At 40.9% G+C, this 26,813-nt stretch overlaps 1 protein-coding gene across 8 annotated transcripts in view; it reads left to right on the top strand.

Moving 5' to 3' along the window:
* The window catches only part of GALNT13 (polypeptide N-acetylgalactosaminyltransferase 13), a 369,936-nt gene that overhangs the window by 62,376 nt on the left and 280,747 nt on the right, over positions 1-26,813 (top strand). For 7 of the 8 annotated variants that reach the window (XM_039494889.1, XM_039494888.1, XM_039494886.1 and 4 more), the window contains one exon: positions 2,103-2,352. In XM_039494889.1, coding sequence (XP_039350823.1) covers positions 2,211-2,352 — 142 coding nt within the window. In that variant the 5' untranslated portion in view covers positions 2,103-2,210. The remainder of the gene's footprint in view (positions 1-2,102; positions 2,353-26,813) is intronic. The other variant, XM_039494892.1, reaches the window with a different exon arrangement.

Below are 26,813 nucleotides of genomic sequence, written 5' to 3'. Positions count from 1 at the left end.
GAAAAGAAGACTGAACAGGAACCTGGTGAGTCTTCAAATATGTTAAGGGCTGTTAGAGACAGGATGGTGATCAATTGTTTTCCATGCCCACTGAATATATGACAAGAAGTAATTGAGTTAATCTTCAGTAAGGGAGATTTTAGGTTACATATTAGGAAAACTTTAAAACTATAAGGATAGTGAAACACTGGAACAGGTTAACAAGAGAGGTTGTGGAGTTCCCCTCACTGGAGGTTTTTAGGAACACATTAGACAAACATCTGTCATGGTTGGTCTGTGTTTACTTGGTCACTCCTCAGTGCAAGGGGCTGGACTTAATAGCTTCTCTAGGTCCCTTCCAGCCCTACATTTCTATGGATATGTCTACATTGCACTGTGGCTTGCCCGTGTTAGTTGACTTGGGCTCGTGTTACGGGGCTGTTCAATTGTGGTGTAGACATCTAGGCTCAGGTTGAACTCTGAGTTCTGCCTCATGGGAAGGTCCCAGAGCTCTGGCTACTGCCTGAGCCTGAATGTGAACACCACAAGCTGGAGCCCAACAAGCCTGAGTCAGCTGACACGGGCCAGCTGCAGGTGTTTAACTGCAACGTAGGCATACCCTATGCTTCTAAGGAACATGAATTAACCAGCTAATCTTATTCCCAGAGCTATGCTGAAAATTAAGGGGAGGGTCTTATCCCTTATTGGAACTGGTTTAGGGGGCTTGCTAAATCTTCTTTCCCTTCATTGTGATCCTTCTAGTGGCTATTTAAGTACTCTTATGTGCTCCAGACAGGAGTAACAGCCTGAGCAGCAGATTCTCCTGCTTTTTTCCAACCCTTCCTCCTCTCCCCCTTCCCACCCCCAACCCCACAAAATGCAACCGTTCAATGGTGATCCACCAACAAAGGCATATAATATATTTTGAGTCATAACTGAAATTGTAAGATCCTTGGGACAAGGAATGTGTCAGCTTCTATGTTCTGTAGGGTTCTGAGCACACAGCTGACACTAAAAGAATACAGAACAGGGACTAGATAAGGGCAAAGCTAGAGGGGTAAACATTTCTAAGGGTCATTGCTCACTAGCCTAAAATCAGGCTTACCAGCTATGGCTTTGTTTGAGGGAGAGTATGTTTGAATTGCATCCTTCCTCAGCTTTTGTTTTTGTTTTTAATCCTCAGGGAGTATATTGTCTCAGTGCTCTAGTAAGGACTCTTACAAGAAGGAAGCAGACCAGTGCAGTAGAGAGATAGTGTGGCATGTATACACATACTTGTAAAGTAATCCATGCCCTAAGTTAGTTGGGTCCCCCAGAGAAGATGATATTTTATTAGCCTTGTTACCCTCTTTTTGAGAAGCCAATAGATTTTTTTTTCCAATAGCAAGAAGGTAGTTTACCGTTTTCTTCAATACAGTCTTTTAAGTAGTTTAAAATTTGGATCCTCAGAGTGGAGCATGCTCTTCCAAATGAGGGCTGTCTCTAAACTGTCATTTATTTTTGGAAAAGACATGTATGTAAGTGCTAATAGATGGCATATTTTGTTTTATTAGGCCCTCAGTAAGGTATCCAGCTGCTGAATGTTAGGAAACTGCTTTTGAAACCTGGCATCAATACAGGAAGTGTCCTATATGATTTCCCATCTCTGCGTGGAATGCCCTTTGTAATGGTAGATGTGAAAGTTTAAACTTACAATCTAACTTTAATATATTACAGTAGAATGATGAATAGCTAAATTTAATCCCCCTCCCCAAACACAGTCTTTTCAAGGCAGTATTCCACATAGGTAGATGGAGTATCTTGTGACATCTGGCGCTAAAGTGGTGGTCTGAACTTCAGTGACAGGGTCACTCTGTTTTTTGGGTTTACAGAGATCTGGATAAAATATAATCCAACACAGGAAAAAAAAATCAGAAGTACTGGTCTCTTTACAAAAGCAAAGAAAACAAATCTTTGAAAGATGGGTTAACATTACAAAGAGGATAGTTAGATACAGGAGAAAGGAAAATAGTTTAATTTTTAAAATAGAGGAAAAGCATCTCAGCATTATGTGTTTGTATCATTTTGCACCTTAAACTATGTATACTTGTTAGGTAATTCAAATATTTTTTCTTTAATTGCAGTGGATGCTCTCGACTTCACTTTCATACTGGAATTTAACCACGTGGCTTGGATACATCCCAGCAGTAGCCATCTTTACTCAGTGTGTGAACTAAAATCCAAGACAAGAGATGAGGAGATTTGTCTACTGCAAGGTGGTTCTTGCCACCTCTCTGATGTGGGTGCTTGTGGATGTCTTTTTACTCTTGTACTTCAGTGAATGTAACAAATGTGATGACAAGAAAGAGAGGTCACTGCTGCCTGCTCTAAGGGGTAAGCCCAAGTTCTAAATTATGTACAAAGGTCACAGATTTGTTTGGAAGAATTTGTCCTGACCTGGAACTTGGACTGTTATGTTATGTATGTAAAATATCAGAATCTTAAGCATTCTGATTCATATTACTGTATTTGGTTCAGCTTATTGGTTATGTTAATTTATCTTAGTATTAGATGATTAGCATCTCAGCAGCTCAGACAATTTGGTATAAATAAAATTAAATATAGAACTCTCATTTACATGGAAGTATTTGTGTAGGAGAAACCACAGTTCTGTGAAGAGTTTTTCATAAAGGAAAAACTTGACTGACCTGCAAATCAGTTGATATGCAGAGTCTATGTAACCGCATTTATTATGGTACATGTTGAATTAAAAGTTTGGTTTAACTCTAGTCAGAAAACTTTTAAAAAAGAAGAAAAATTTTTTTTTTACCTATTCTTCCATACAGAGACATCAGGATCATGTTTGATTTAACTGTAGCTACATAGGGGGTAGAGACTGGCAAATATTTAGCCACTCTTTCTCCTCCATCCTACTCCTCCCCTTCCCCCCCCCACCCCCGGCATCCACCCAAAAACCTCCCTCCCTCTAATGTTCATTCAGAAGATTAAATGAACTAGAGTTGTCTGTTTTGCTTTCTTCAAATATTTTAATAATTTGCTTTACTGGCAGTTATCTACATGGAAACTGAATTTTAAGAGATTATAACAGAAATAGTCATGGAAAGCAAAATTGAATGTATAATTGTGAATATTTGTACTGCAGACTGGTTCTAAAGTTTCTCATTGGCTAAGAGAGAATAACATTGCTTCATCTGTCCAGTGTGTTCAAATAACACAATTGAAATGTAGACTGATACTTGTTCGAAAGCAACCTCCCAGAGCAAGAATAAGTCATTGATATTTGAAAGGGAATTTTGATTTAATGGATACATTGGAGACTCTTAATCAGTGGAAAATTAACAAACGGAAGAGGAAGTAAAATTTGTCAAATTTTTCATTATGAATTAATTGCTTACCTCTGCTAGGGAGTCTAGGTGTACAGTCTATGCAGGAAGCAAAGTAGTTTGAGTCTCTAATGGGATTGGGACAAGTCCCATTTAACTACTATATTTATAATGTATCTTTTGCTGAGAGTATGCAAAAGAGAGTGTACAAGGCCATCAGTTTTATAATGAATGCATATGTGGATTAATGCACTGATCTGTGGACAAAAATTGGGAATAAATCAGTCCTTCTGCCGTTTGTTTTTGTTTTATGTGTGTGTAAGGCTCGGTTCAGTTGCTGTTTCTGCTAAAAGTTGAAATATCTCATGATGGATCATTTCAGTTTGGAATGATCAGTTTGTCATTTGTTGAACTGATTCAGTCAGATCAGTTGCCAAAAGCAGTCAGGGCCTGAGTCAGCAAAAATCTGTCTGGCTTCTCAGCCAGTAGACATAGGCTTGTAGACATAGGAAGTAGACATAGGTTTGCCTGTCTTTTTCTGAGTTTAGAGCTTCATTTATTTATAGTGAAATAAATAAATAGAATTCTATTGCAAAGGCTATAACTAGTGATTGAGTTCATTTTGTGTGTCCAAAATATTCAGTTGTAAAGTAAATGAAAGTATAAAAGGTTGTCTCTTACTTGGTACATGTATTGGATTTGTTACAAAAATTTGAATAAAGACTTTGGTAAATAATAGCTCTGTCTGAGAAAGGAGTTAGAGAATTTCATCCATTTAAAAAAAAAAAAGTGAAAACAAACCAAAAGCCCTAACTAAATAATAAAGGTGCGTAAAAGCATCCTAGGGATACATGGCTATATGTCTATATTGATATTTTCTTGTTTTAATTTCTTGCATTTAGGTTTTAGATCTGGGTAATCTAATATGTTTGATTTTAGTGGGAATACTTGATCAAGATCTGGCCTATTGTAACTAAAAATTGATTTGTCTTTATCGTGAGCTGCAGAAAGAGGAGCACAGATTACCTCTAAGGCAGGGGTTCTCAACCTTTTTCTTTCTCAGGCACCCTAGCATGCTATAAAAACTCCACGGCGTACAACTGTTCTTTTTCTGCATATAAGAGCCAGGTCCAGCATTAGAGGGTAGCAAGCAGGGCCGTTGGCAAGGGCCCCATGCCACAGGGGACCCTACGAAGCTAAGTTGCTCAGGCTTTGGCTTCAGCCCTATGCAGTAGGGCTTCAGCTTTCTGTCTTTGGCTCCAACAAGTCTAATGCCAGCCCTGCTTGGTGGCCCCCTTGAAACCTGCTCATGGCCCCACAGGGGGCTCCAGATCCCTGGCTGAAAACCACTGCTCTAAAATACAAAGTAGAGATTTCTCAAAAGATACTGTACTGTTGTCAAAACATGCCTTTCATAGATAATTATACTAATCTTAACTATTTGCTTGCTGATTTCATTGTAAAATAAAAAATGAGACAATTCGACAGTGGTTTTTGTTTTGGTGTTAACTCTGTGCTTGTTTTTTTTTAATGTCAATTTACTTAAGTTTTTTTTTTCTCTTCAGAATTTATATTGAAATGTATATTTATATTGATGCATCTGACCATCACATTTTGCTAAACATTTTGCTAATTTGTATGGATTAGCTACATAAATTATTTTTAAAAACCCCGTACATAATCCACCAGATTTTATTTCATAATCAATTTGGGTGACTAGACTGCAGTAGGCATCTTGTAAACCGTGGTGTCTACTTTTCATGAGTTTTAATATCCAGTTTATTGGATTTAATGTGTTATAGGTGTGACATGATTTCTCTGCAGAATTCTCCTCTTCTCTCCATTGCAACTGAAGCTATTAAACTTATAATGTAGTATTACTGCAACAGGGTGTCTGGGTTTCGTGGAGGAAGAGTTGTACAGAATATGTAATAACCTTCCTGTTCAGAATTTTGGCAAATACAATATGGAGTCATTGTGTGTGTCGGGGGGGGGGGGGGGTTCTCTGCTCCTAGGAAAATACTTGAAGTTGTAACTGTTCATTGCAGAACTGTAATAATTATATTCATGTTGTATGAGGGACCTAGGGACTCTATACAATTTCATTGGAAGATTTCTTGTGCATTGCATGGTTTTTTGTTTGTCAAAATTACATTAAGCTTCTGACTTAAAGCAACAAAACGATGACAATCTAATTTCATCCTTACTGCTTGCTTCTGCCTAGTAATTGCAGTTTCTATGAATATAGAACCATGCCCTTTGAGACCCTCTATTTTACTTGGTAACCACATGCTGAGTGAAATCGAAGCAACTCTCTTAAACTGGAATTGCCTGGTTTAGTTGTTTTTAAGTGTCAAGTCTAATATGCTCTGTTAACATAGCATTTGTATAAAAAGCTTTTGGTTTTAAAGACAGTACTGTACTGTGCAAACTACAGCAGTTAATTTGCGTAATAAATAGTTGCATAAGTAATTGCATACTTTTTTTTTTGTTTTTGTTTCTCTTCTCCTCACTGGGCAGCTGTAAATTAGGGAATCCAAATGTCTGACACTCATATAGAGTTTTTTATTTCAGTAGTATTTCCAGAGTAGTCAAATCAATATATAAATTGTATTACATAAATATCTACCTTCCAGAATAAAGATCACATCTGTTTTGCCGTCAGCTTCAGTTGGAGCAGGAGCGGGACAGTTGAATGACCCAAATATTTTAAAAGCAGCAAAGAAACCTGTGGCACCTTATAGACTAACAGACGTTTTTGAGCATGAGCTTTCGTGGGTGAATACCCACTTCGTTGGATGCATGTAGTGGAAATTTCCAGGGGCAGGGGTGTGGATGTGGATGTGGATAGAAGCTAGAAGCAAGCTAGAGATAACGAGGTTAGTTCAATCAGGGAGGATGAGGCCCTGTTCTAGCAGTTGAGGTGTGAAAACCAAGGGAGGAGAAACTAGTTTTATAGTTGGCAAGCCATTCACAGTCTTTGTTTAATCCTGAGCTGATGGTGTCGAATTTGCAGATGAACTGAAGCTCAGCAGTTTCTCTTTGGAGTCTGGTCCTGAAGTTTTTTTGCTGCAGGATGGCCACCTTAAGATCTGCTATTGCGTGGCCAGGGAGGTTGAAGTGTCCCCTACAGGTTTTTGTATATTGCCATTCCTAATATCTGATTTGTGTCCATTTATCCTTTTCCGTACAGACTGTCCAGTTTGGCCAATGTACATAGCAGAGGGGCATTGCTGGCATATGATGGCGTATGTTACATTGGTGGACGTGCAGGTGAATGAACCGGTGATGGTGTGGCTGATCTGGTTAGGTCTTGTGGTGATGTCGCTGGTGTAGATATGTGGGCAGAGTTGGCATCGAGGTTTGTTATCTTCATCATCTGGAGTCATGGGAAGGAGACTCTGGAAAAATTCCACCCCGATTTCAACAGCTTCCACCCCACCATTAACCTCAGCCTGGACCAAGCTACACGGGAGGTCCACTTCCTAGATACCACGGTGCAAATAAGTGGTGGTCACATTAGCACCACCCTATACCGAAAACCTACCGACCGCTATGCCTACCTTCATGCCTCCAGCTTCCATCCCGGGCACACCACACAATCCATTATCTACAGCCAAGCACTGAGGTACAACCGCATCTGCTCTAACCCCTCAGACAGAGACCAACACCTACAAAATCTCCACCAAGCATTCTCAAAACTACAATACCCGCATGAGGAAATAAGGAAACAGATCGACAGAGCCAGACGTGTACCCAGAAGCCTCCTACTGCAAGACAAACCCAAGAAAGAAACCAACAGGACTCCACTGGCCATCACATACAGTCCCCAGCTAAAACCCCTCCAACGCATCAGCAGGGATCTACAACCCATCCTGGACAATGATCCCACACTTTCACAGGCCTTGGGTGGCAGGCCAGTCCTCGCCCACAGACAACCTGCCAACCTGAAGCATATTCTCACCAGTAACTGCACACCGCACCATAGTAACTCTAGCTCAGGAGCCAATCCATGCAACAAACCTCGATGCCAACTCTGCCCACATATCTACACCAGCGATACCATCACAGGACCTAACCAGATCAGCTGAGTAATGCTTTCTTTACACCATATATTTGTTCCTGTATTTTGAGCAAGCATCTTGTTGGAGAGAAGATAGTTGGTTAATTAAAGTAACCACTGGATCACATCAAGAATTTACTTTTAAGAAATATAAGAAAAAGGTAATTTGGGGTTCTTTAATTTTAAATGCTCATAATTTGTTCTATCTGATTGCCTTAAATATTAACCTCAACATCATCCTAAAGAAGTTTGCTGTTGCCTGTTCACTGAGTAGAAACAGATTTTGGACTAGTTCCCCATTTATTTGATAGACTCTGATGACACAGACCAGGTCTTTTGTAGTACTTCTCCTTCTCCATACTGCCTGGGTTCCAGAAGGTTCCAGCACAGGGCCGTCCTTAGGCATAGGCAGAATAGGCAGCCGCCTAGGCCACCACTAGGTCTGGGGGCACCGCTCTGCCGGGAGCCCAGGCCAGACAGAAGGGAAGCAGTGGAGCAAAAAAAAGGCTGAGCTGGGTGAGAGAGAGAGAGAGCACAGTCTGAGGGTCTGAGGGAGGGGGGGCTGCTGGGGGGAGGGGGGGGGGGGGGCCGGGGGGGGGGGGGCTCATCTGTGAGTGTGTGTCTGTGCTTCTTCCTTCTGGTGAGGGAGGGCAGGCTCAGAGGCTCTGAGGCAGGCAGAACCACCAGTTGTCCCCCCATCCCCCCCATTCCATCCCCCCCCCCCCGCGCCCCCCCCCTCCCCCCCCCTCCCCCCCCCCTCCTCTCTCCTCCTCTCCCTCCTCTCCCTCCTCCCCCTCCTGGGGGAGGGTGAGGGGGGGGGGGAGGAGGCTGGCTGGGCTGCTGCTGGCCTGGCTGTGAAAGAAGTCTCAAATCTGAAGTGAGCCAGAATGAGACAGAGTGACACAGACACAGAGGGATAGCCAGGATAGGGGATGTGGTGAAAATCAGGAGGGGGGGGGGGGGGGGTGGGGGGTTATATTGAGGTTATATTGGGGTATTTTTTTATTTTTTTTTTTTTTTTATAATTTTTTTTTCTTTTTCTTTTTCCCCTCCCTTTTTCACACTTTGTGTCCTGATTCTGGGTGTGGGGGGTGGTGGCTAAAATATAAGAAATAGCCAAAAATATATAATGAATTGTGGAAAATCTGGTCTAAATCTGGTGGGACTGCTGCTGAGAGCGGGCTCCCGGGGCCATCTCGCTGGGGGGGGGGGAGCTGGCTGCACAGGGCTGGCTGGCTGGCTCTGAGCTGCTGCTGCTCCCCTGATCATGAGATGCTGGTGGCTGCAGGCATCCATGGTCCGGCTGGGGGGCGGGCTGTGCTGTGTTGCATTAGACCTGTGGTGCTGCTGCTGGTTTGCCTGCTGCTGCCCAAGTGGTGGTGGGCTCTGCTGTGGCTGGGGTGACCTGCAGGAGCTGGCAGGAGGGTTGCCATGAAAGCATGTTGGTGCAGCAACATTTGTTGCCAAAAATTTTTGTTTTTTGTTTGCAATTGCCACAATATTGAATCAAATGCAATATATTTTTCAAAAATAATATCAATAATATTTTAAAAAAAAATAGAAAATTAAATTAATTACAATTATTTTGACAGGTTTTTTTTTTGGAGTTTTTTAAAGGGAGTTTAAAAAAGAGACAAAAATTCCCTATGACTGTCCTATCCTCATGAACCCCCTCCTGATAAGAGCCCTGTCACAACTGTAACTCAGTCAAAGTCCTAGTGTTTATAGTGGGCACACCACGGCAAGCAGTGGTAGTAGAAGTGTGGTGAGATTGGCTGGTGTTGAGCTGGCGCCTGATGCATGGCGGCGTGCTCTGGCGCTCAGCCCTGCTCTGCACTGGCCACCTGCTGCTGCTGGCCACCGCCCCTGGGCCTGGCCGCTGCTGGCCTGGCCCCCCCAGCCCTGGCCCCAGCAGCTGCTGGCCTGGCCCAGGCCTGAACCCACAGCGGCTGCAGCCGGCTGAACCAGCCCATGGCCCGGCCGGCTGGGCTGCTGCGGTGGGCTGGTGGCGGGGCAGCGGTGGGCTGGGGGGGCTGGGGCTGGGCAGGCTGGTGCCAGTGTGGGGTGCCAGCAGTGCTGCTGCCTGCCAGTCTCAGGGCAGCCCAGCCCCAGCCTGCTGCCAGCCGCTGCCCCCCCCCAGCCCTGCCCCAGCCCCCCCCCCAGCCGCCCAGCTGCCCCCCTGCCTGCCTGCCTGGGTGGGGGCTGGCAGGTGGCAGGGGTGGCTGGTCAGACAGCCAGTGGGCTGGCAGGGTCAGCAGGTGGGGGTGTCAGGTCTTCAGGTTCCAGCTACCAGCAGTGGGCTCAGCGTCTCAGCTCGCCTGGCCAGCCAGCAGTTCAGCCCCCTCAGCAGCCAGCAGGGCCAGCCAGAGGACCACAGGCAGCTGCCAGATAATAATAGTTTATTAATATAGAATACCTATTATATAGAATATATATAATATAGATATATATATATATTAACACCACAGAAACCACTTGACACACTACTTACAGACACCCTGGTACACCAGACTGATACACTGACTATAGACCTTGACTGATGCTTTTATAGACTGACCATATTTTTTTTTTAGAGTTGAGCTTTTTTTTTCTTTTTTGTTGTTTTTCTTTTTTTGTGTTTTTTTATGTTTTTTTAATGTTTCACATTTTTTATTAATATTTGTCATAGTTAATAAAATTCATAAAATATAACAGAAGAAAAAAATATGAACTTGAAAGTGAAGAATTGTGAAAATGTCAGTTTTGAATGATCATGCTATTGCTGTTTTTTTGATGGTTTTTTAGAGGTGATGATTTAGTGATTTATTAATTATTTTAAAATATGCTATTGCCAATATCTTTAAAAACTTTCATAGACAAAATGATCTGTGACAGATTCTCTGTGCTTTTTTATTTTAGTAGAGATTTTTCTAGTGCTTATTAATTTTGGTCACTTTTTAAACCCACTAAATTAAAAACTAGCATTAAATTTTAATTTATTTTTTGAAACTGAAAGAAAAATTTTTTTTAAAAAAAAAACAAAGAAAAATTTTAATAAATAAAAAATTTTTAAAAATAAAAATTTAAAATAAAAAAATTATTAAATTAATAATTTTAAAATTTTAAATTTTTAAAAAAATTATCAAATTTTCAGTTTTGCTAGTGCTTTTTTTATTTTAACTTAGTGTGCTTGCAGTGTTTGTTTATAGTGTGCTTCATTAATATTAAACTATTTTAATAAAGTGTGCAGGTGCAATGGCATTAAGAGTAGGCTTAGGGCACCATACATCAGAGCAATAAGTAAACAGGGAGGCACCAATAATAAGTGTTCCAGCATTTAGAGTACTGGAGAAACAGAGGAGTAATTGCAGGGTAAAAATCTTCAGCCCCCAGTACAGAAGGAGTCTTTGAAAACTTTATCTGCCACACTCTAACATGTCTCTGCTGAGCATGTGTGAATTGAGGCTTTTGGAGATTTATAACTTGTCCGGTTTGTATGGATTTTCATGGGGAAAGTAAAAGGCCCATCCCTGAAACCAGGGATACCTGTGCCAGATCCCACCCCTAAATTTCAAGTACCTGCTCCAAGAATGCTCCCTTCTCAATGAAATAGTTTGGGGGGTGAGGGAGGGAGGCCAAAATAATCTTTTCCCTTAACTAATATCTAGAAATGGCCAAACCTTTTTTGAGGTGTGTGTGTCGGGAGGGGGGGGAGAGGAGTAGCCTGAGGCAGCCAGGAAAATTTCAGCCGCAAAGGTTTAAAATTTCAGAAAGTTACTACACGTAACTGCGTAACTGAAAAAGGATTCTTAAAGCCAAAGTGTTGGGCAGCCTTAACTAGAGTGGTAGCTACCATGTCTGCTTGTTGAATAAATGCACACAAGGGCATGAATGTCCAAAATACCACCACCCCCCATCTCTGTATACTGTGTGTTCTCATCTCCTGTCTGCCCTGTACTTTCTACTTGGGAATCATACAATATCGGGGTTGGAAGGGACCTCAGGAGATCATCTAGTCCAACCCCCTGCTCAAAGCAGGACCAATCCCCAACTAAATCCCCAAATGGCCCCCTCAAGGATTGAACTCACAACCCTGGGTTTAACAGGCTAATGCTCAAACCACTGAGCTATCCCTCCTCCTTAATCTGCAGTCACTACGTCTGGACTACGTGCAACTCAGGGCAGGGCCGGCTCCAGACCCCAGCGCAACAAGCACGCGCGTGGGGCGGCACTTGCTGGCAGGGACGACCGGACCTGCCGCAGGCATGACTGCGGAGGGGGCGCTCCTCCCGTGGCTCCAGTGGACCTCCCGCAGGCATCACTGTGGACAGTTCGCTGGTCACGCGGGTCGGCTGGACCTCCCGCAGGGTCAACTGCGGGAGGTCCAGCCGAGCCGCGCGACTAGCGGACCCTCACCACTCAAGCCCACGGGAGGTCCGCTGCTTCCGGGGCGCCTCCCGCGCATGACTGCTTGGGGCGGCGGAATATGTAGAGCCGCCCCTGACTCAGGGTATATCTACACAGCAGCTGGGAGCGTGCCTTCCAGTCCAGATAGATAGACTCGGGCAGCTGGTAAGCCAAAAATTTCTGTTTTGTTTCTCCTGAAACACATTTTTGCTTGAAACCCCTTCCAGTTTTTGGCCCGCTCTAGATAAAACCAGGTGTCTCCACCTCAAAATTCCCCTTGCCTTTGCTCAGTCAGTTTGTCAATCATTAAATTAACTGGTGTCTTATAAAAAACACTGAAAAAAAATCTAATCTGCATTCCTCTTTCCCTGTTTTTAATTAATGAGATGCTGACATCAAATGGGAACTTCATTGCCTACAAGTTCATTTGCTTAATTTGCCTCAAGCCCTAAACATCTCTCTTTGAAATAATTAGATGCTGCTGAGATATGTCACAAATAAGCATTACAAGTGAAAAGGCTTGTTCCTGGTCCTGTTCAATTCAATGGTAGTAGGAGTAGACCCAAACTGAAGAATAAGATGCAGGTTTAGATGAATTTATAAGCATCTCTGTTAGTAGCCTTAGTAATGAAAAAAGGGGGGGGAGGGAAGAAACAGAAAATATAACATAAGCAGAACTGTCGCTAAATACTTTTTATTATAGGCAGGGCTAAGTTGCCGACACTTTCTATTATAAGACACTGTTTTCAGTTGCCTAAAACTGCCAAACTTGTATGGGTTGAAATTTTCTATGCGAGGTGTCTGATTCAGACTGAACATTTTTGAAAATTTCAGCCAGAATGGATCAGCTATTTTTGAAAATGAGGCTAAGGAAAAATACATGATTTTTCTTAATTTAAAAAATTGTAAAAGCTCTACTGCTCCCCTGCTTGGACATTTGTCCTTTCTGATAGGGATTTGTCTACTGTCACTTCTGTGAAAATCTGCACAAATTTGGCCAAGTTAAATGCCTTTGAAAATTCAGTTTGCATGTGTTCAGTAGAGACTTCTTGGGTTTTTAATAGCAGAATTCCCTGTGGACTGAGCATGCTCTTGCCTGCGGTTGAGCAGTACTTTCTTTGCAACTTCAGCCTGAGGTACCTGCAGGCTATATTATGTCTGGCACCTAAACTGAGAGCAGAAAGACTGCCTCTCCTGTATTCTTGATGAACCCCTCCCACTCCCAGGCAACATAGGGGAGGAAGCTGCCTGATTCAAATACAGAGGAGACTAAAGCTAGATCTGTGGGGAGGGAAGTGGGGAGCTGATTAGGAAACAGAGTCTGGATGGGTTTAGGAGGGGAGACTTGGACTAGAGGCTAGCAGTTGGGGGAAGAGGGGAATTGGGAGACTGGGACTAGGTGGGTAATGAGACTGGAACTGGAAGCCAAGGAGGGAAGAGAAAGGGCTGAGAGCCAGTAGGTGGGAAGACTGAGTCTGGATGAGGAGCTGGGGGGAAACTGGGACTGGTTGGAGAAGAACAATGGGTCTGAGAACCTATAGGGTGGGAGGAAGAAGATGAGGGGAGACCAAACTGATGAGGAAATGGGATGCTGGGGGAGAACTAGAACTAGCTGAGCAAAGAGACTGGAACAAATTGCTGGCGGAGGCGGGGAGATGGGATGGGACACTGAGCTTGGATGAGGAGCTGAAGGAGGGAGATTAGAACTGGGAGCCAATGGAGATGTGGTGGAGTTGTGGGGACTGGAGGCCAGGGTCATGGTCTTGGAGAAAGATTGAAAGAAGAGCCAGGATGGGAGAAACTGGGAATTGCTGGGCAAGAGAATTGGGACTGGGATGAGACGCTTGAGAAGTGGAGACTGTGACGGACTAGGTGAAGACACAGAGTCCTGTGGCACCTTATAGACTAACAGAAGTATTGGAGCATAAGCTTTCGTGGGTGAATGCCCACTTTGTCAGATGCATGAAGACAATGGGACTTAGATGAGAACCGGGCGTGGGTGGGAAAGAGATAGGAAAAGGTTAGAGGAAATGAGGCAGAAGGGATCATGCTTAGGTGCAATGGGCAGAAGAGTTCTGCACCTTGTCACATTACACAGGGCCCCAAAGCTCTTGCTAAAAGCCTTTCGGAAACAAGGTTTTGAGTGAACAAATGGAAGGACCAATTACTGCCCTTATAAAACTTCAGCTTCTAAATTATCATCCAAGACAGTCTTTATTTCAAAAGAGAAATGGAAGAAGATAATGTCTAATTTGTCAAACTTCACTATACCTTTCCTAAGATAAAATCTCCAAATCAGTTTCTGAGCTAATTGGTCTCATGTAGATACCATGCAAAATTCTTGCTTTGCTTCCAGCCAGCAATTGCAGCAAATCCATGTATAAAGATCTTGGTCCAGACCCAGTACTAGCATCTCTTGATGAACTCATTCTTAATAATACTTAACAGCTATCTGATGTCCAGACCAGAGAGGCTGGTCATCTGTACAGATACCAGGCCCTGTGTTGGGGGAACACATCTGGACTCCTAAATGACCTGCGGGGGGAATCTCGCCAAAAGGGGAGACTTCAAATATAAATTGTCTCATGCTGTGGATCATCAGACTTACTCCTCTGTTTTCAGAAGATGATTCTTCAGAAACATGATGCATATATAACTGCTAAACGGCAGAAAACCAGTAGTACTTAGAGAAGTCACCTGGTTTGTGTCCTGGGGAAAACTCATCTGTTCCTCAGGGTTCTACACTAAGAATGAAAGTCTGGGTTGGCTGAGTCAGCAGAACACACAGAGGAAATTTAGCTAGCCTTTCAGTGCATCACAGACCAGACTGAAAGCTCATTGATGAGCCTATTTGCATTCCAGCCGTCGTGGAAAACTAAGTTCACAGATTAGATAGAATTTTCCATTTCTGTGCACTGAATGAGACAGTAGTCCTGCCCTCTCCTCCAAAAGTGATCATGTAATTTAGTTATCAGAATTGAAACAGGACACTAGATGGGGAAGGCTCTGTGTCACTACAGAGAATTCTTTCTCAGGTGTCTGCCTGGTAGGTCTTACCCATGTGCTCAGGGTCTAACTGATGGCCATATTTGGGGTTGGGAAGGAATTTTACTCTGGGTCAGATTGGCAGAAAGCTTGGGGTTTTTCACCTTTCTCTGCAGCATGGGGCAGGGGTCACTTGCAGATTTAAACTAGTGTAAATGGTGAATTCTCTGTAACGTGAAGTCTTTAAACCATAATTTGAGATCTTCAATTACTCAGCCAGAGGTTAGGGGTCGATTTCAGGAGTGGGTGAGGTACTGTGGCCTAATGTGTAGAAGGTCACCCTAGATGATCACAATGGTCCCTTCTGACCTTAAAGTCTGAGAGTCTGAGTCTGCGTATGCACAAATGGGTCAAATTAAGATTGCTCAGGAACCTATTTCCTAACTTTTGAGTACTTGACTTTGCAATGTTAATAATAATTTTTTTAATTGTTTTTTGTTTGTAAAATATATATATTCATACAATGCCAGAAGCTCTTTACTGTTGTAACTTTTTTGTATTTAATGTGCATGCGCATTTTATATCCTCCCTAGCCCCCCAAGATGTAGGCTAAAGTAGTAAACACTATGCTAATGCTAATTATGTCGAGTACCAGAAATAGAGGGTAATGGTACTGAAGTTGCTAGACAAATTATTAAAATATTATTTTGTAGGAGAATTTTCTCAATGAGACAGTAACTCTACTTTATTCAAACTGATCAAGTACTCCTATTCTTAAAGAGAAACAGGCTGTGTTGTGATCATGTGAATCAAGTTAATGAAACATTTGGATGCTGTAATAAAAGTTTGGGGTTATGGCCAAGTTTAGAAAATGAAGCATTCATTTCAGTAGTTTCCATAGAAACATGTTTATCTGACAAACTACTGTATGCATTGGGTACTCTGCATTTACAATGGTAGCACATATTTTTAACATACCATATGGGTATAATAGATGGATGAAATAATATTTATCTTAAACAGAAATCTTGTCACAAATTTGTTGACAAATAAGATTTAAAACATTGATCTGGATATTATGAAAATGCATTAAGTTTATAGGTCTTTGCTATATACCTCATGAAATAGAGTTTCTAAAGGTTGAGAGAAAACTGTTACATAGACACCTCTGATTGTGCATTTAAAAATAAATGGAAGCTCTGACTGAAATTTTTAGAGTCTTTATCAAGGTATGTCATTGTGTTTTCAAGTAGTGCATGGAAATAGATCATAGGACTTATTATTATTTGTAACTGTAGAAGCAACAATAATTTATTTACTAAGTTACTTATTTTTAAAGATATTGAAAGTATGACTGCTAAGCAGCTTCTTTTGTCAAAATGAAGGAATTATTTGTTGTGGGATAGGTTTTAATAAGCAAATATTGTATTGGGAACCATGATTTATATTTGTCTCTTGGAAACACCGTTATCATAAATACTGTTGCTTGAGCACTAAATAGTGCATCTGCAGTCTCGTTTATTACCAGTTGCAGCTGGTGTCCAAAATAAGTGATGAGGTTGGTGATTAAATATTAAATACCCTTTCATCCTTCTCTAATAAAATATTTCTGAGCTCTGAATCTCCCCACACTTCACCATTGTTTTTGATTTCCTAAATAAAATTAAGCAACCAACTAAACAATTTGGTGCTCCTCCCTTGATAAATATATTATACCCCAATAGCTCTTCTGCTGCAACTCCCACCTCTGCTCCCCTAATGCTATAAATCAGGGATCGGCAACCTTTTGGAAGTGGTGTGCCAAGTCTTCATTTATTCACTCTAATTTAAGGTTTCGCGTGCCAGTCATACATTTTAACGTTTTTAGAAGGTCTCTTTCCACAAGTCTATAATATAGAACTAAACTATTGTTGTATGTAAAGTAAATAAGGCTTTTAAAAGAAGAAGAATCTTTAAGAATCTTCATTTAAAATTAAATTAAAATACAGAGCCCCCTGGACCAGTGGCCAGGACCCGGGCAGTGTGAGTGCTGCTGAAAATCAGCTCGCGTGCCGCTTTCGGCACGCATGCCATAGGTTGCCTACCCCTGCTGTAAATGAACAGGTTTCCCCACCCACTCTGCTCTGCACTAATAAAGAAGGCACTTGCATATCTGAGAGGTAACTACTGGTTTTTGACCTGCCCTAATAAAAGCAAACCTGATGTGCTCAACTCCACTGTATGTCATGGAACACAACATGTGTCCTTCTCCAGCACACACACAACAGGAAATTGAGAGGTACAATAGAAAAAAGTTCAGGCTTATATTAATGTGCATAATACTAACACTATGCCAATTGTTAAGTTGTTATGGTATGTAACTATTCTTTTAATGTTCCACTGTTTGGTATAGAAAAGAATGATAAATACTTTCTAGTGGGAATGTCTTCTCATTTGATGAAGGTTTTTAAGTTCAATTAATATTAATGTGACTTGCTATGTTAATGGGAACGTAGGGAGCGATCTCTGAATCTCTATAATGGATCCCTTACAAAATGTTCCCTATGATACCTTACATTACCAGTCTTCACTTTTTATTGTCCGTCTTAGAGTTTTGTACTTCTGCCTGTCACTGCAGTATCTGAGAAACTTCCACATAAAATCGATAGCAATAGCAAATTTCCTAATGGACTTCATGGAGTCTCTGGCACATGTCTCTTTTGGGGACGGGGGGTAAAAGCTCTGCTTGGGGAACGGATCATACCAGTGAATTACCATGTTGTAATAATATTTGGATACCTTTGGAGCCATTGTGATACCCACATTCACTGTGGTGCTAAGATGGAAGTCAGCATATCTTATTCTTAGAATTTTTCCCCAGAATATATTAGAATGATACAGCTATCCTGGCACCCATCCCCAAATCTGTAAACAAAGTACCATTATGTTATCAGTGGACAACTGGCTGTTAATACTATTGTGATAAGAGCTTACTGCCATTATGTTTTATATAAAGGATACCAGCTTTTAAGGCTGTGAAACATATTTATAACAGCTGGCAGTCTGAGGATTTTGTTCAGCAGCGAAGTCCCAATGCTGTGCTGGGTAATTTTCCTTCAGTTTACATGCTTTACCAGCCTGCATTTGCAAACCTCAGCCCATGTTTCTGAAATCCGAACATGGACTGTGGTAGTTTCCATAGCTGAGAAGCCAGGGGAACTAACTTCCTGACCCCAGCTTACCACTACCTCAGCAGCCATTCCCTCCTCCTTGAACAAACCTTCCTAAACACATCTAAAGTAAAGATGATGGTCCTGGTGCTGCATTTGCACAACACTAATTAAGAACCACAGCAGGTGAAATCTCAGTCCCATTTGAAGTCAATGGTAAAACTTCAACTGATTTCAATAGGGCCAGGATTTCACCCCAGATTTTCTGTTCATTTCTTTAGGTGGGGTAAAGTATGGGAAGGAAAAATGGGAACAGTAATATATTGAATCCAAATTTCATATATTCTGAAGCGATGTCTGGAGTTTTTGGAAATTGTAGGGTATTCAGGGCCTTTAAATGGCAGAAGAATTCCACTGTGTCTGTGCCTGCCCATCCCTTCCTCACAAAAATTATGGTGGTACCTTACTTCATACTGTATAGTGGTGTAAACTTCAGCTGGGAACAAAACCCTGGCTCTGAATATATCCAAATTTATGGTGGTTCAATATACAAACCTGGATCTAGGTCATAATTTAAAAAATGACATACCAACGTAATGGATCAGACACCCCCAAGTCTAGGAGAGATTGAAATCTATATCTGAATTTTGCAGCTTCAGTACTCTGTGTTAAAATGTAAGTCTGATCCCGTTCTCCCTGAAGACCTTGGGAGTTGCATAATGGACTTCAGTAAGAGCAGGATCATATCCTTAGTCCGATTCCCTGGCTTTTGAACAATAGACCTAAATTATACAGGAGAAACATTGGAATTGTGGCACTGCCAGTTTCAGGATCTTTTGGTGCTACTGTTGCATAAATAAATTAAATATAACTAACTTATTTTAAAATGTCCCATATTTTCAGTTTTCAGTATGGTGCAGGTTTTGTTTATTATTGCACTGTAGAAGTTGTTAGGGGGAACCCGTTTGTTCTGGCAGCTGACAGGGGGCTTTGGTGTCTCTGAAGGATGGGAGTCTTCATCCCACAGAAGCTGATTGAAGCTTTATATATGGGGGGAGGAGGTGTATCTTCTCTTTTCTGCTCCCTTTTGGGAAAGGAAAATGGCAAAGTTAAATTTGGGGAACAGGAGGGGATTGTATGCCCCACTGCCCACACTAGCAAGCCTTTATAAAAAAAAAAAATGACCAGCCCCACTGCACCTCATCCCAATATATACCAATATATACAACAAATTTGATGTTTCTTCATAAATAATCAGTATTGACCTAGTTATGTGTGCATATTTTAAACCTGTTGTTGTTAGGCTTTGAGCTAACCCTTCATCTAGATGAGTGGGGAGTTCATGCTTTTCTCAGAACTATTGTTTCCTCTTTCTGCAGGCTCAGGCAAACGTTGTATTGGTTTAGAGCTAGTTCACAATTCTAAGAATACATTTGCAACCATAAGGGCTAGAGAGTGAGGACAAGATTTCAAGAAGATGAGTGGCTTTGGGTACCTTCATTTTTGGGTGCTCATCTTAAGTAATCTAAAAGAGGCCCAATTTTCAGAGGATGGGTGCTCAATGCATTCTGAGAATTGGGCCTGTTTAAAGTGACTAGTTACTTTTGAAAATCTTGACCTGCATTTTATTTTTTAGATGAAAATTGAGATTCTGAGGTATGTATTGTGTAGAAAACTTAAAGAATGTATTGTAATTTACATGGCTGCATAAACACCTTGTATATGTGACCTTTTCCTTCACATATAAATGTTCAGAAAACTTTGTTAACTTTAATTATGCTACTCTAAACATTTACCAGGGGTTATTACAATATTAGGGATTTTTAAAAGCATTTAACAGTATAGAAATGAACAGCTAAGAGTTAATGAGCATTCACATATACTCTCAGCTCATATAATAAATCCATTAACCTGGTTCTTCTTTCCTTATGGATAGATTCTAGAGAGTTGCAGTGAATAATTTTTCTTTCCCAAAGGCTCTCATGTGGAGTTTTTCAGGGATCATTCCTATCTTCTTATATTCATTATTCAAATGAGGCCATTAAAGGAAGGTGTGAGCTACCCAGTGCTCAGATGGACAATGCCTACTACTATAGGTCTGCCCTAGCTAGCAGTGCCTTTGTGACGGGGCTGGTTAAAGCTCAATCCAGATAAGATCCAGGAGGGCAGAGGAAGCTTTTTGATGAGATAAAGGAAAAGATGACTTTTCCCAACTCTGAAGGCATCTGTCTCTCTCCAGTAGTCATAGTGGAACACAGTCTTTGGGTAGTGCTTTCAGAAATGCAGGTAGATGCAGTGACCAGGATTGTTTCTAAATGGAAGTATTTGAAAGACATTTGTTTTATGGGGGTTCAGTAGCTTTTTAAGCCTATTACTAGTGGAATGTTTCAAAGAAGTCCTGGAAAATTTCCTCTTCATCCTGTGTTTGTAATTCAGTCTTACCTTCCACATGTTCTCTCTAAATCATTCAGTTGACCTTGGTAATTGTGGTGAGGAATTATGCTGCTTAAGGTCAGAGCTCTGTGATCATTTTCCTTCTCTTTTTTCATTCTATGTCAAGGTCCAGTTTCTACAGAGGAAGACTGAATCTGTCTTTCAATTTCTTTTTAAGTCTCACCAGTGCACGTTTTTCTCTCCCATGCACCTTGTTCTCACAGTAATCAGACCAACCAGAGATCTCATTTTTATTTGTCCATTTCATTTTGCTCTCCATTCTCTCTTCCACAGTGACTTGATAATGTAGTACATTTATTAGCTCGAGTGATTGAGACTTGGTAAGTTTTCTCTTGGGTTCTGAAGATCTCTGCAATAAATTTTTCATTTGAATTGGATCTCTACATTTCTGTGTTGTTTAACTCTTAAGAATGACACGTGAGAGACTTAAAAATGTTGCTAATGAAATGCACCATACTGACAACACTGTAGATTGAACTTACTTTACCATTTTGGGAATAGGTAAAAAGAGTAGCTGCAGAAGCTTCCTTGCCCTGCCCAAGTACCATTGTATCTCTAAGGTGCCACCATAAGGGACAAAAGGGCACTTCATTCTCCATGCCGATTAAGTCCCTTGCCTGCTCTTGTCATATTTTTGTAGTGTAACAGCTATGCAAGGTAAGAAAAGGAGTAAGACAGTTTCTGATGCGTGAATCTTACAATCTGAACATGTTAAGGATGCAATAAAATGATTACTATTGTGGGAGGGAGGTGGAGGAATAATGCTGTTTGGAGAATGTCATTTTCCAGGGTGCTCCAGTTGCATAAGATGTCTTGTTTCACATTTTGTTTCACATGTCTTGTTTCACATAACATACCTAGTTATTTTCTATAGTTTAGTTGGAGGACTGTTATTGACAGTCTTTCTGGAAGAAAAGCTTCATGGAAGGATTTGAATTACTGCTGTAGTAGAATGGCATTCAAGTGTGAGATTATTCTGAATATTATTGAAGTGATGGAGGAACGAACAAAGGCAGAATGAGGAAAGGTTTAAAAGGGCAGTTAGGAAGAAGAATTGAGTGGAGAAAAAGGAGGAAGAGGAAATAGGAAGCAACAAGAACAACAATGTAAGTAGAAAAGTTGTGAATTCTTTATAGATACTGCCAATTGTAGTATTTTTTTAATGTTGCAGACCTATTGGTATTGGTGGATACCACCAACTCACTTCATATAGAGAAATGACTAGCCAACCTCTGATTTATTAGACATATGAGTTTGGGTTTAATCACTTGAAAGGTTCCATATTCCATCACCAATTCCCTGAATCATCCAGTCCTCACAGAGGTTTTGCCTGTGGCTTATCGAAAGTTAGTGCTTTACGATCCTTCCTGTACACAGTCATGTGTGACTTCTGTACACTGTCACATGAGTAGCAAGGCTGCTCAAGGTAGAAAAATCTCCAGCTTCAAATGAAGACCAGGATGTATTGGCCTGCACCCTAAGAGGAGGGAGTGCCACATAACCACCTCAACAGGTTACTTTAATACAGCTACTTGTGAAGAATAATTTTGCAAACATTTTTGAATAACTGTGAATGTTTTGTGACTTTTTGTTCTGTTTTACCAAATCATTATTAGCACTTATGCTTGTGGGCTTCTTTACTTTGAAGGACAGTTAATTACTTTCTGCTTGACTGACTGGAATGAAGTGGTATCATCTCTGCTTGATGGCACTCTTTCAAACTGATACCAAACACATGCTGGTAGGAATTAACAATACCATCTTTATCATATTTCACTGACATTCACAAGAGCAAATGCATTTTCAACATTTATCAGTTTAGCAAGTGTAACAGTAAGTATCAAAGTGATAGGCTTGCAGAAAAGTTGTCACACTATTGAATAACATTTTGTGGTCCATTTACAAGGATGAAAACACACCATCCTCATCCTAGTAAATACACTCAGTTATATGTGCTCAGATATTGATCTGTTTGCAGTACAAGGATTTAATCAATTCAGCATATTTTGTATAGTCAGAAATGCTTAGCACATGTTCTGCTGTAGTCCTTATGTTGTGTAGTACCTTTTAGTATATTGAGCTAAATTCTGATCTCAGTGATGGTGGTTGTGACAGGTTCGATCACAGAACCCCCCTTGGGACTGTCACCTGATGTGCTGAGACTACCTCTGAGCCTGTTTTCTCTGCCAGTTTGGGCCTCCGGATCCCTGCCTTGTCTAGCCAGACACGTCAGTCTGCTCCAACGCAGACCCAGGGTCTGAACCGCACACCCCAAAGCTGCAAACTTAACAGAAGTGCTCCTGTCTCTAGCACCCAGACACCCAGCTCCCAGTGGGGTCCAAACTCTAAATAAATCTGTTTTACTCTTTGTAAAGCTTATACAGGGTAAACTCATAAATTGTCCACCCTCTATAACAATGATAGAGAGATATGCACAGCTGTTTGCTCCCCCAAGTATGAATTACTTACGGTTGGGTTAATTAATAAGCAAAAGTGATTTTATTAAGTATAAAAAGTAGGATTTAAGTGGTTCCAAGTAATAACAGACAGAACTAAGTAAGTTACCAATCAAAATAAAACTAAACATGCAAGTCTAAGCCTAATACATTTAAGAAACTAAATACAGGTAAATCTCACTCTCAGAGATGTTCCAATAAGCTTCTTTCACAGACTTAGACCCCTTTTTAGTCTGGGCCCAATCCTTTCCCGTGGTACAGTCCTTGTTCCAGCTTAGGTGGTAGCTACGGGATTTCTCATGACTGCAGCCTCCTTTGTTCTGTTCGACCCCCTTTTATAGCTTTGGCACAAGGTGGGAATCTTTTGTCTCTGGGTCCCCACCCCTCCCTCTAAATAGAAAAGCACCAGGTTTAAGATGGATTCCACTACCAGGCGACGAGGTCACATGTTCTGTGAAACTCACAAGCCTACATTCATCCTGGCCTGACTCACAGGAAAGCTTGCAAGTAAACAGAGCCACTTACAACCAATTGTCCTAGTTGATGGGAGCCATCAAGATTCCAAACCATTTCAGTGGTTTGAGCATTGGCCTGCTAAACCCAGGGTTGTGAGTTCAATCCTTGAGGGGGCCATTTAGGGACCTGGGGTAAAAATCTGTCTGGGGATTGGTCCTGCTCTGAGCAGGGGGTTGGACTAGATGACCGTATGAGGTCCCTTCCAACCCTAATCTTTTATGATTAATGGACCACACTTTGCATAACTACAATATGACCTCAGAGTTATATTTCATATTTCTAGTTTCAGATACAAGAAGGATACAGTTATAATCTACTGAGTGTGGTCATCCTATTTGTATAAGCTTTGTAATGATACCTTACAATATACTTTTTGCATGAAGCATATTCCAGTTACATTATATTCACATTCATTTTCATATTTTCATGAAATCATATGGAGTGCAACATCACAGTGGTGTAAATCTGGAGCAACATTACTGAAGAGATACCAAAACAATATCTCTTATTCTCAGATGTTACTGAATGTTTAAGTATCAGAAATTGCCAAAAATGCCTTTCCTTTTTGGCACTTGGAAAGAAAGCAGTAGTGTTTTTCTTTTGGATGTAGAACGCGTTTAATGCTTGTCACCTCAATGCTGGATTACTTTAATGTGCTCTACACGGGGGCTGCACTTTCAGGCCATTTAGAATTTGTAGCTGCTCATCTATTAAACAGTTTCTGCAATAAGGAGTATATTACATCTGTGATCTGCACTACTGATCAGTTGATTTCTAGATAAAGTTTTATAAATTGATTTTAACCTATAAGGTCCCTTAAAGTTTGAGCATTGCTCTAGAGACCACTTCTCACCATGTGTGATTCTAAAGCTCGCAGCACCTGTCTTAAATTCTTAGTCTACCAGTCCCCAGATTTAATTACCTAAGGGCATAGCATAAAATTCCCTTCTTCTACAAGGCTTTCCAGGACTGGGAGGCTGCTGTTTAATAAGTTCCTGGAATGAATGATTCAGTAAATCTTTGGTCTATATTGATTGATGTAGTAAATGATGTATTTTTAAACCTTGTACGCTCACTTGGTCCCTTTAAAATATATAAATAAATAAAATACATAGCAACATTTGTCAGAACTAATTAGTTACTTAATTTTACAGAAGTTTAGGGCAGTAGGCCTCAAAAATATTTTAAATTAGAACGTTCATTACTGATTTGGAGTGCAAAAGTGCACCATGCTGAAAACAATTATTATCCCTGCCATCTATTTTAGCATATGCTCTTTTCTCCTGGGAGCATACTCAGATCCTGCACAGATGGCAGCCTCCTGAAGAGAGTACTTACCTTGTTCTTCTGTATTATAGTTCAGAAGGTATAGTTTATCACGTTGTACTGTTTTGTAAAGATCTTCCTTTAGGTTTGTTTCAATGTATTTTTTTGTTGTTGTTTTTCTATTCTAGCTTTTTATGTTTGTTCATTTTCGTTATTCTATCTTACGCCCCCGTCCTACAATAGCATGTGTGCAGGTGTAGTCCTGGTCCTGTGTGCACCCCCACTGGCTTAATGGGACATAAACCTGTGCATGAAGTTAAGTGTGTGGTTTTTAAATGGAACTGCATATAGAAACAAAACAAAAACACACCCCAAAACTCCAGGTAGTGGTATAAATTATGATCTGTAATATTGCAAAGTGATATTTTAGCTCCTGTAACATTTTAGTTTTCAGTTATGCTGATATTTTTGTAATTTAGTTTTTGAATCATATAGTCACCATGTGAAATCTAAAGTATGCATAAACTAAATATTTTTAAAATCACAACTTTTAAGAAAATGAAATACACTAAATGATCTTACTTATCAGGTTCTCACACTCTTGTTTATAAATAATGCATATGCTGTTTGACAGGTTGTTTTTACTTCATTCAGTATTGTTAACTACTCTGCTATGCTGAGGTTTTATTCTCTGATTTTAACACCTGAGAATAGTCCTAGACAGGATTTAAGAAACAAAACAAGACATTGAAAACATTAGAAATAGTAAGAGAAAAGGTACGGTAGTAAGATGATGGTGTTGCATTGTAACAATGCTATAGGTTGCATTGTCATCTCCAATCTCGCACTGTCAGAAGTGTTTGTTGCATTCCTCTTCTCTATGGTTACAGCTGTTGTCAGTAGCTACTGGTGTGGTGGTCTGCTCTTGTTCGATGATGATAACAGTTGGCTGCATGCGTGTTCCCTCTGTGTGATGCCCCAGTTCTGCGCAGATAGCTGACACAGCAGACCCTGAGAGAACCCCCAAAGACCACAGACTCTAGTAAGATACGAAGGAATCCAAGCCAGGTTTATTGTCAAATGAAGCACAGTAATAGTTTCCCATAGAATCTATAAGACATACTACGAATTTGTGCCCTCTGGCAATGGACCGGCTCAGTCAGTGGTGGGACTTTCCACTGCCCCCTAGGCCAGACAGAGATGTGCACTCCAGGACCTACTTTTATACAGTTACAGGACAGATTACTACTAATGTATTGAGGTACAACCCCTTGACTCATTGGGGGCTGTCTCCCTCTTTGATCATGTCGGTTCAAACAAATCTATCCATCATGTTGTCCTTTTGACCCTGTCTTTAATATGCACCTGCCTGTTCCTTGTTATCTCTGTGGAGTGTTCTGATGCTATCTTGGCACAAGTTCCTCTTATTAGCACTTATCTGTGGATGCACCTGCTTCTAGCAGCCCTCTTCTTGCCAACTTCTGTGAGTGGGGCCTGCCTCTGGCTCACAGCCCAGCTTTTGCTTAGCAATGCCTGGAAGTACTTTGGTTCAGGCTTCAGGCCTCAGACTGGGCCTCTTGATACAAGAGTTTGTTTCAGGGCCTCATCTTACTATAGCTGTCATTCAACATTCGGGGAAAACTTTAATACAAGTGCTAATGAGGATTACCAGTAGAAAACACGTTTTAACTTTTACCTCAAAACTAGTACACTATATGGAATTTAAAATTATAATGACGTGCACCATAAGTGAAGATTTAAGCTCTAGTCATTCCATGATTGCCAAATCAGACAAGCTAAATAAGCATTCATTTGCATAATAAAGAGCTAAGAAAGAATCAGAGTGAAATGTATTCCAATGTCATCCTTCTTGTCCTTGGGATTCTATGCTTCTTTTTTTGAAAAAAATCAGTAAACTTTTGACTGTCCAATCACTATATAGTAACAAGGATACTTGTTGGTATCTTGATCCCTTTGCAATGTGCCAGCCAGTGGAGGCGTTTTACAGAAAGGTGTCATTTACTTTGAATATTGGTAAAAGAAAAAAATCATGTTCTTTTATGAGAGGAAAAGATAGGGTAGAGAGAATAGTAAAACTAAATGTTCTCTGATATTATAGAAGATCAATAAAGTTCACATAATATCTTGTGTATATCAATCTTGTATGATTGTACATGTCACTTTTAATTTCAAAGTTTTTTATTTTTAATATAAAAGACTTCTGCAAGGAAATCCT

The sequence above is a fragment of the Mauremys reevesii genome, linkage group 11 (genome assembly GCF_016161935.1).
Source record: "Mauremys reevesii isolate NIE-2019 linkage group 11, ASM1616193v1, whole genome shotgun sequence".
NCBI classification, from domain to species: domain Eukaryota; kingdom Metazoa; phylum Chordata; order Testudines; family Geoemydidae; genus Mauremys; species Mauremys reevesii.
This window is presented reverse-complemented; position numbering and strand designations above follow the sequence as displayed.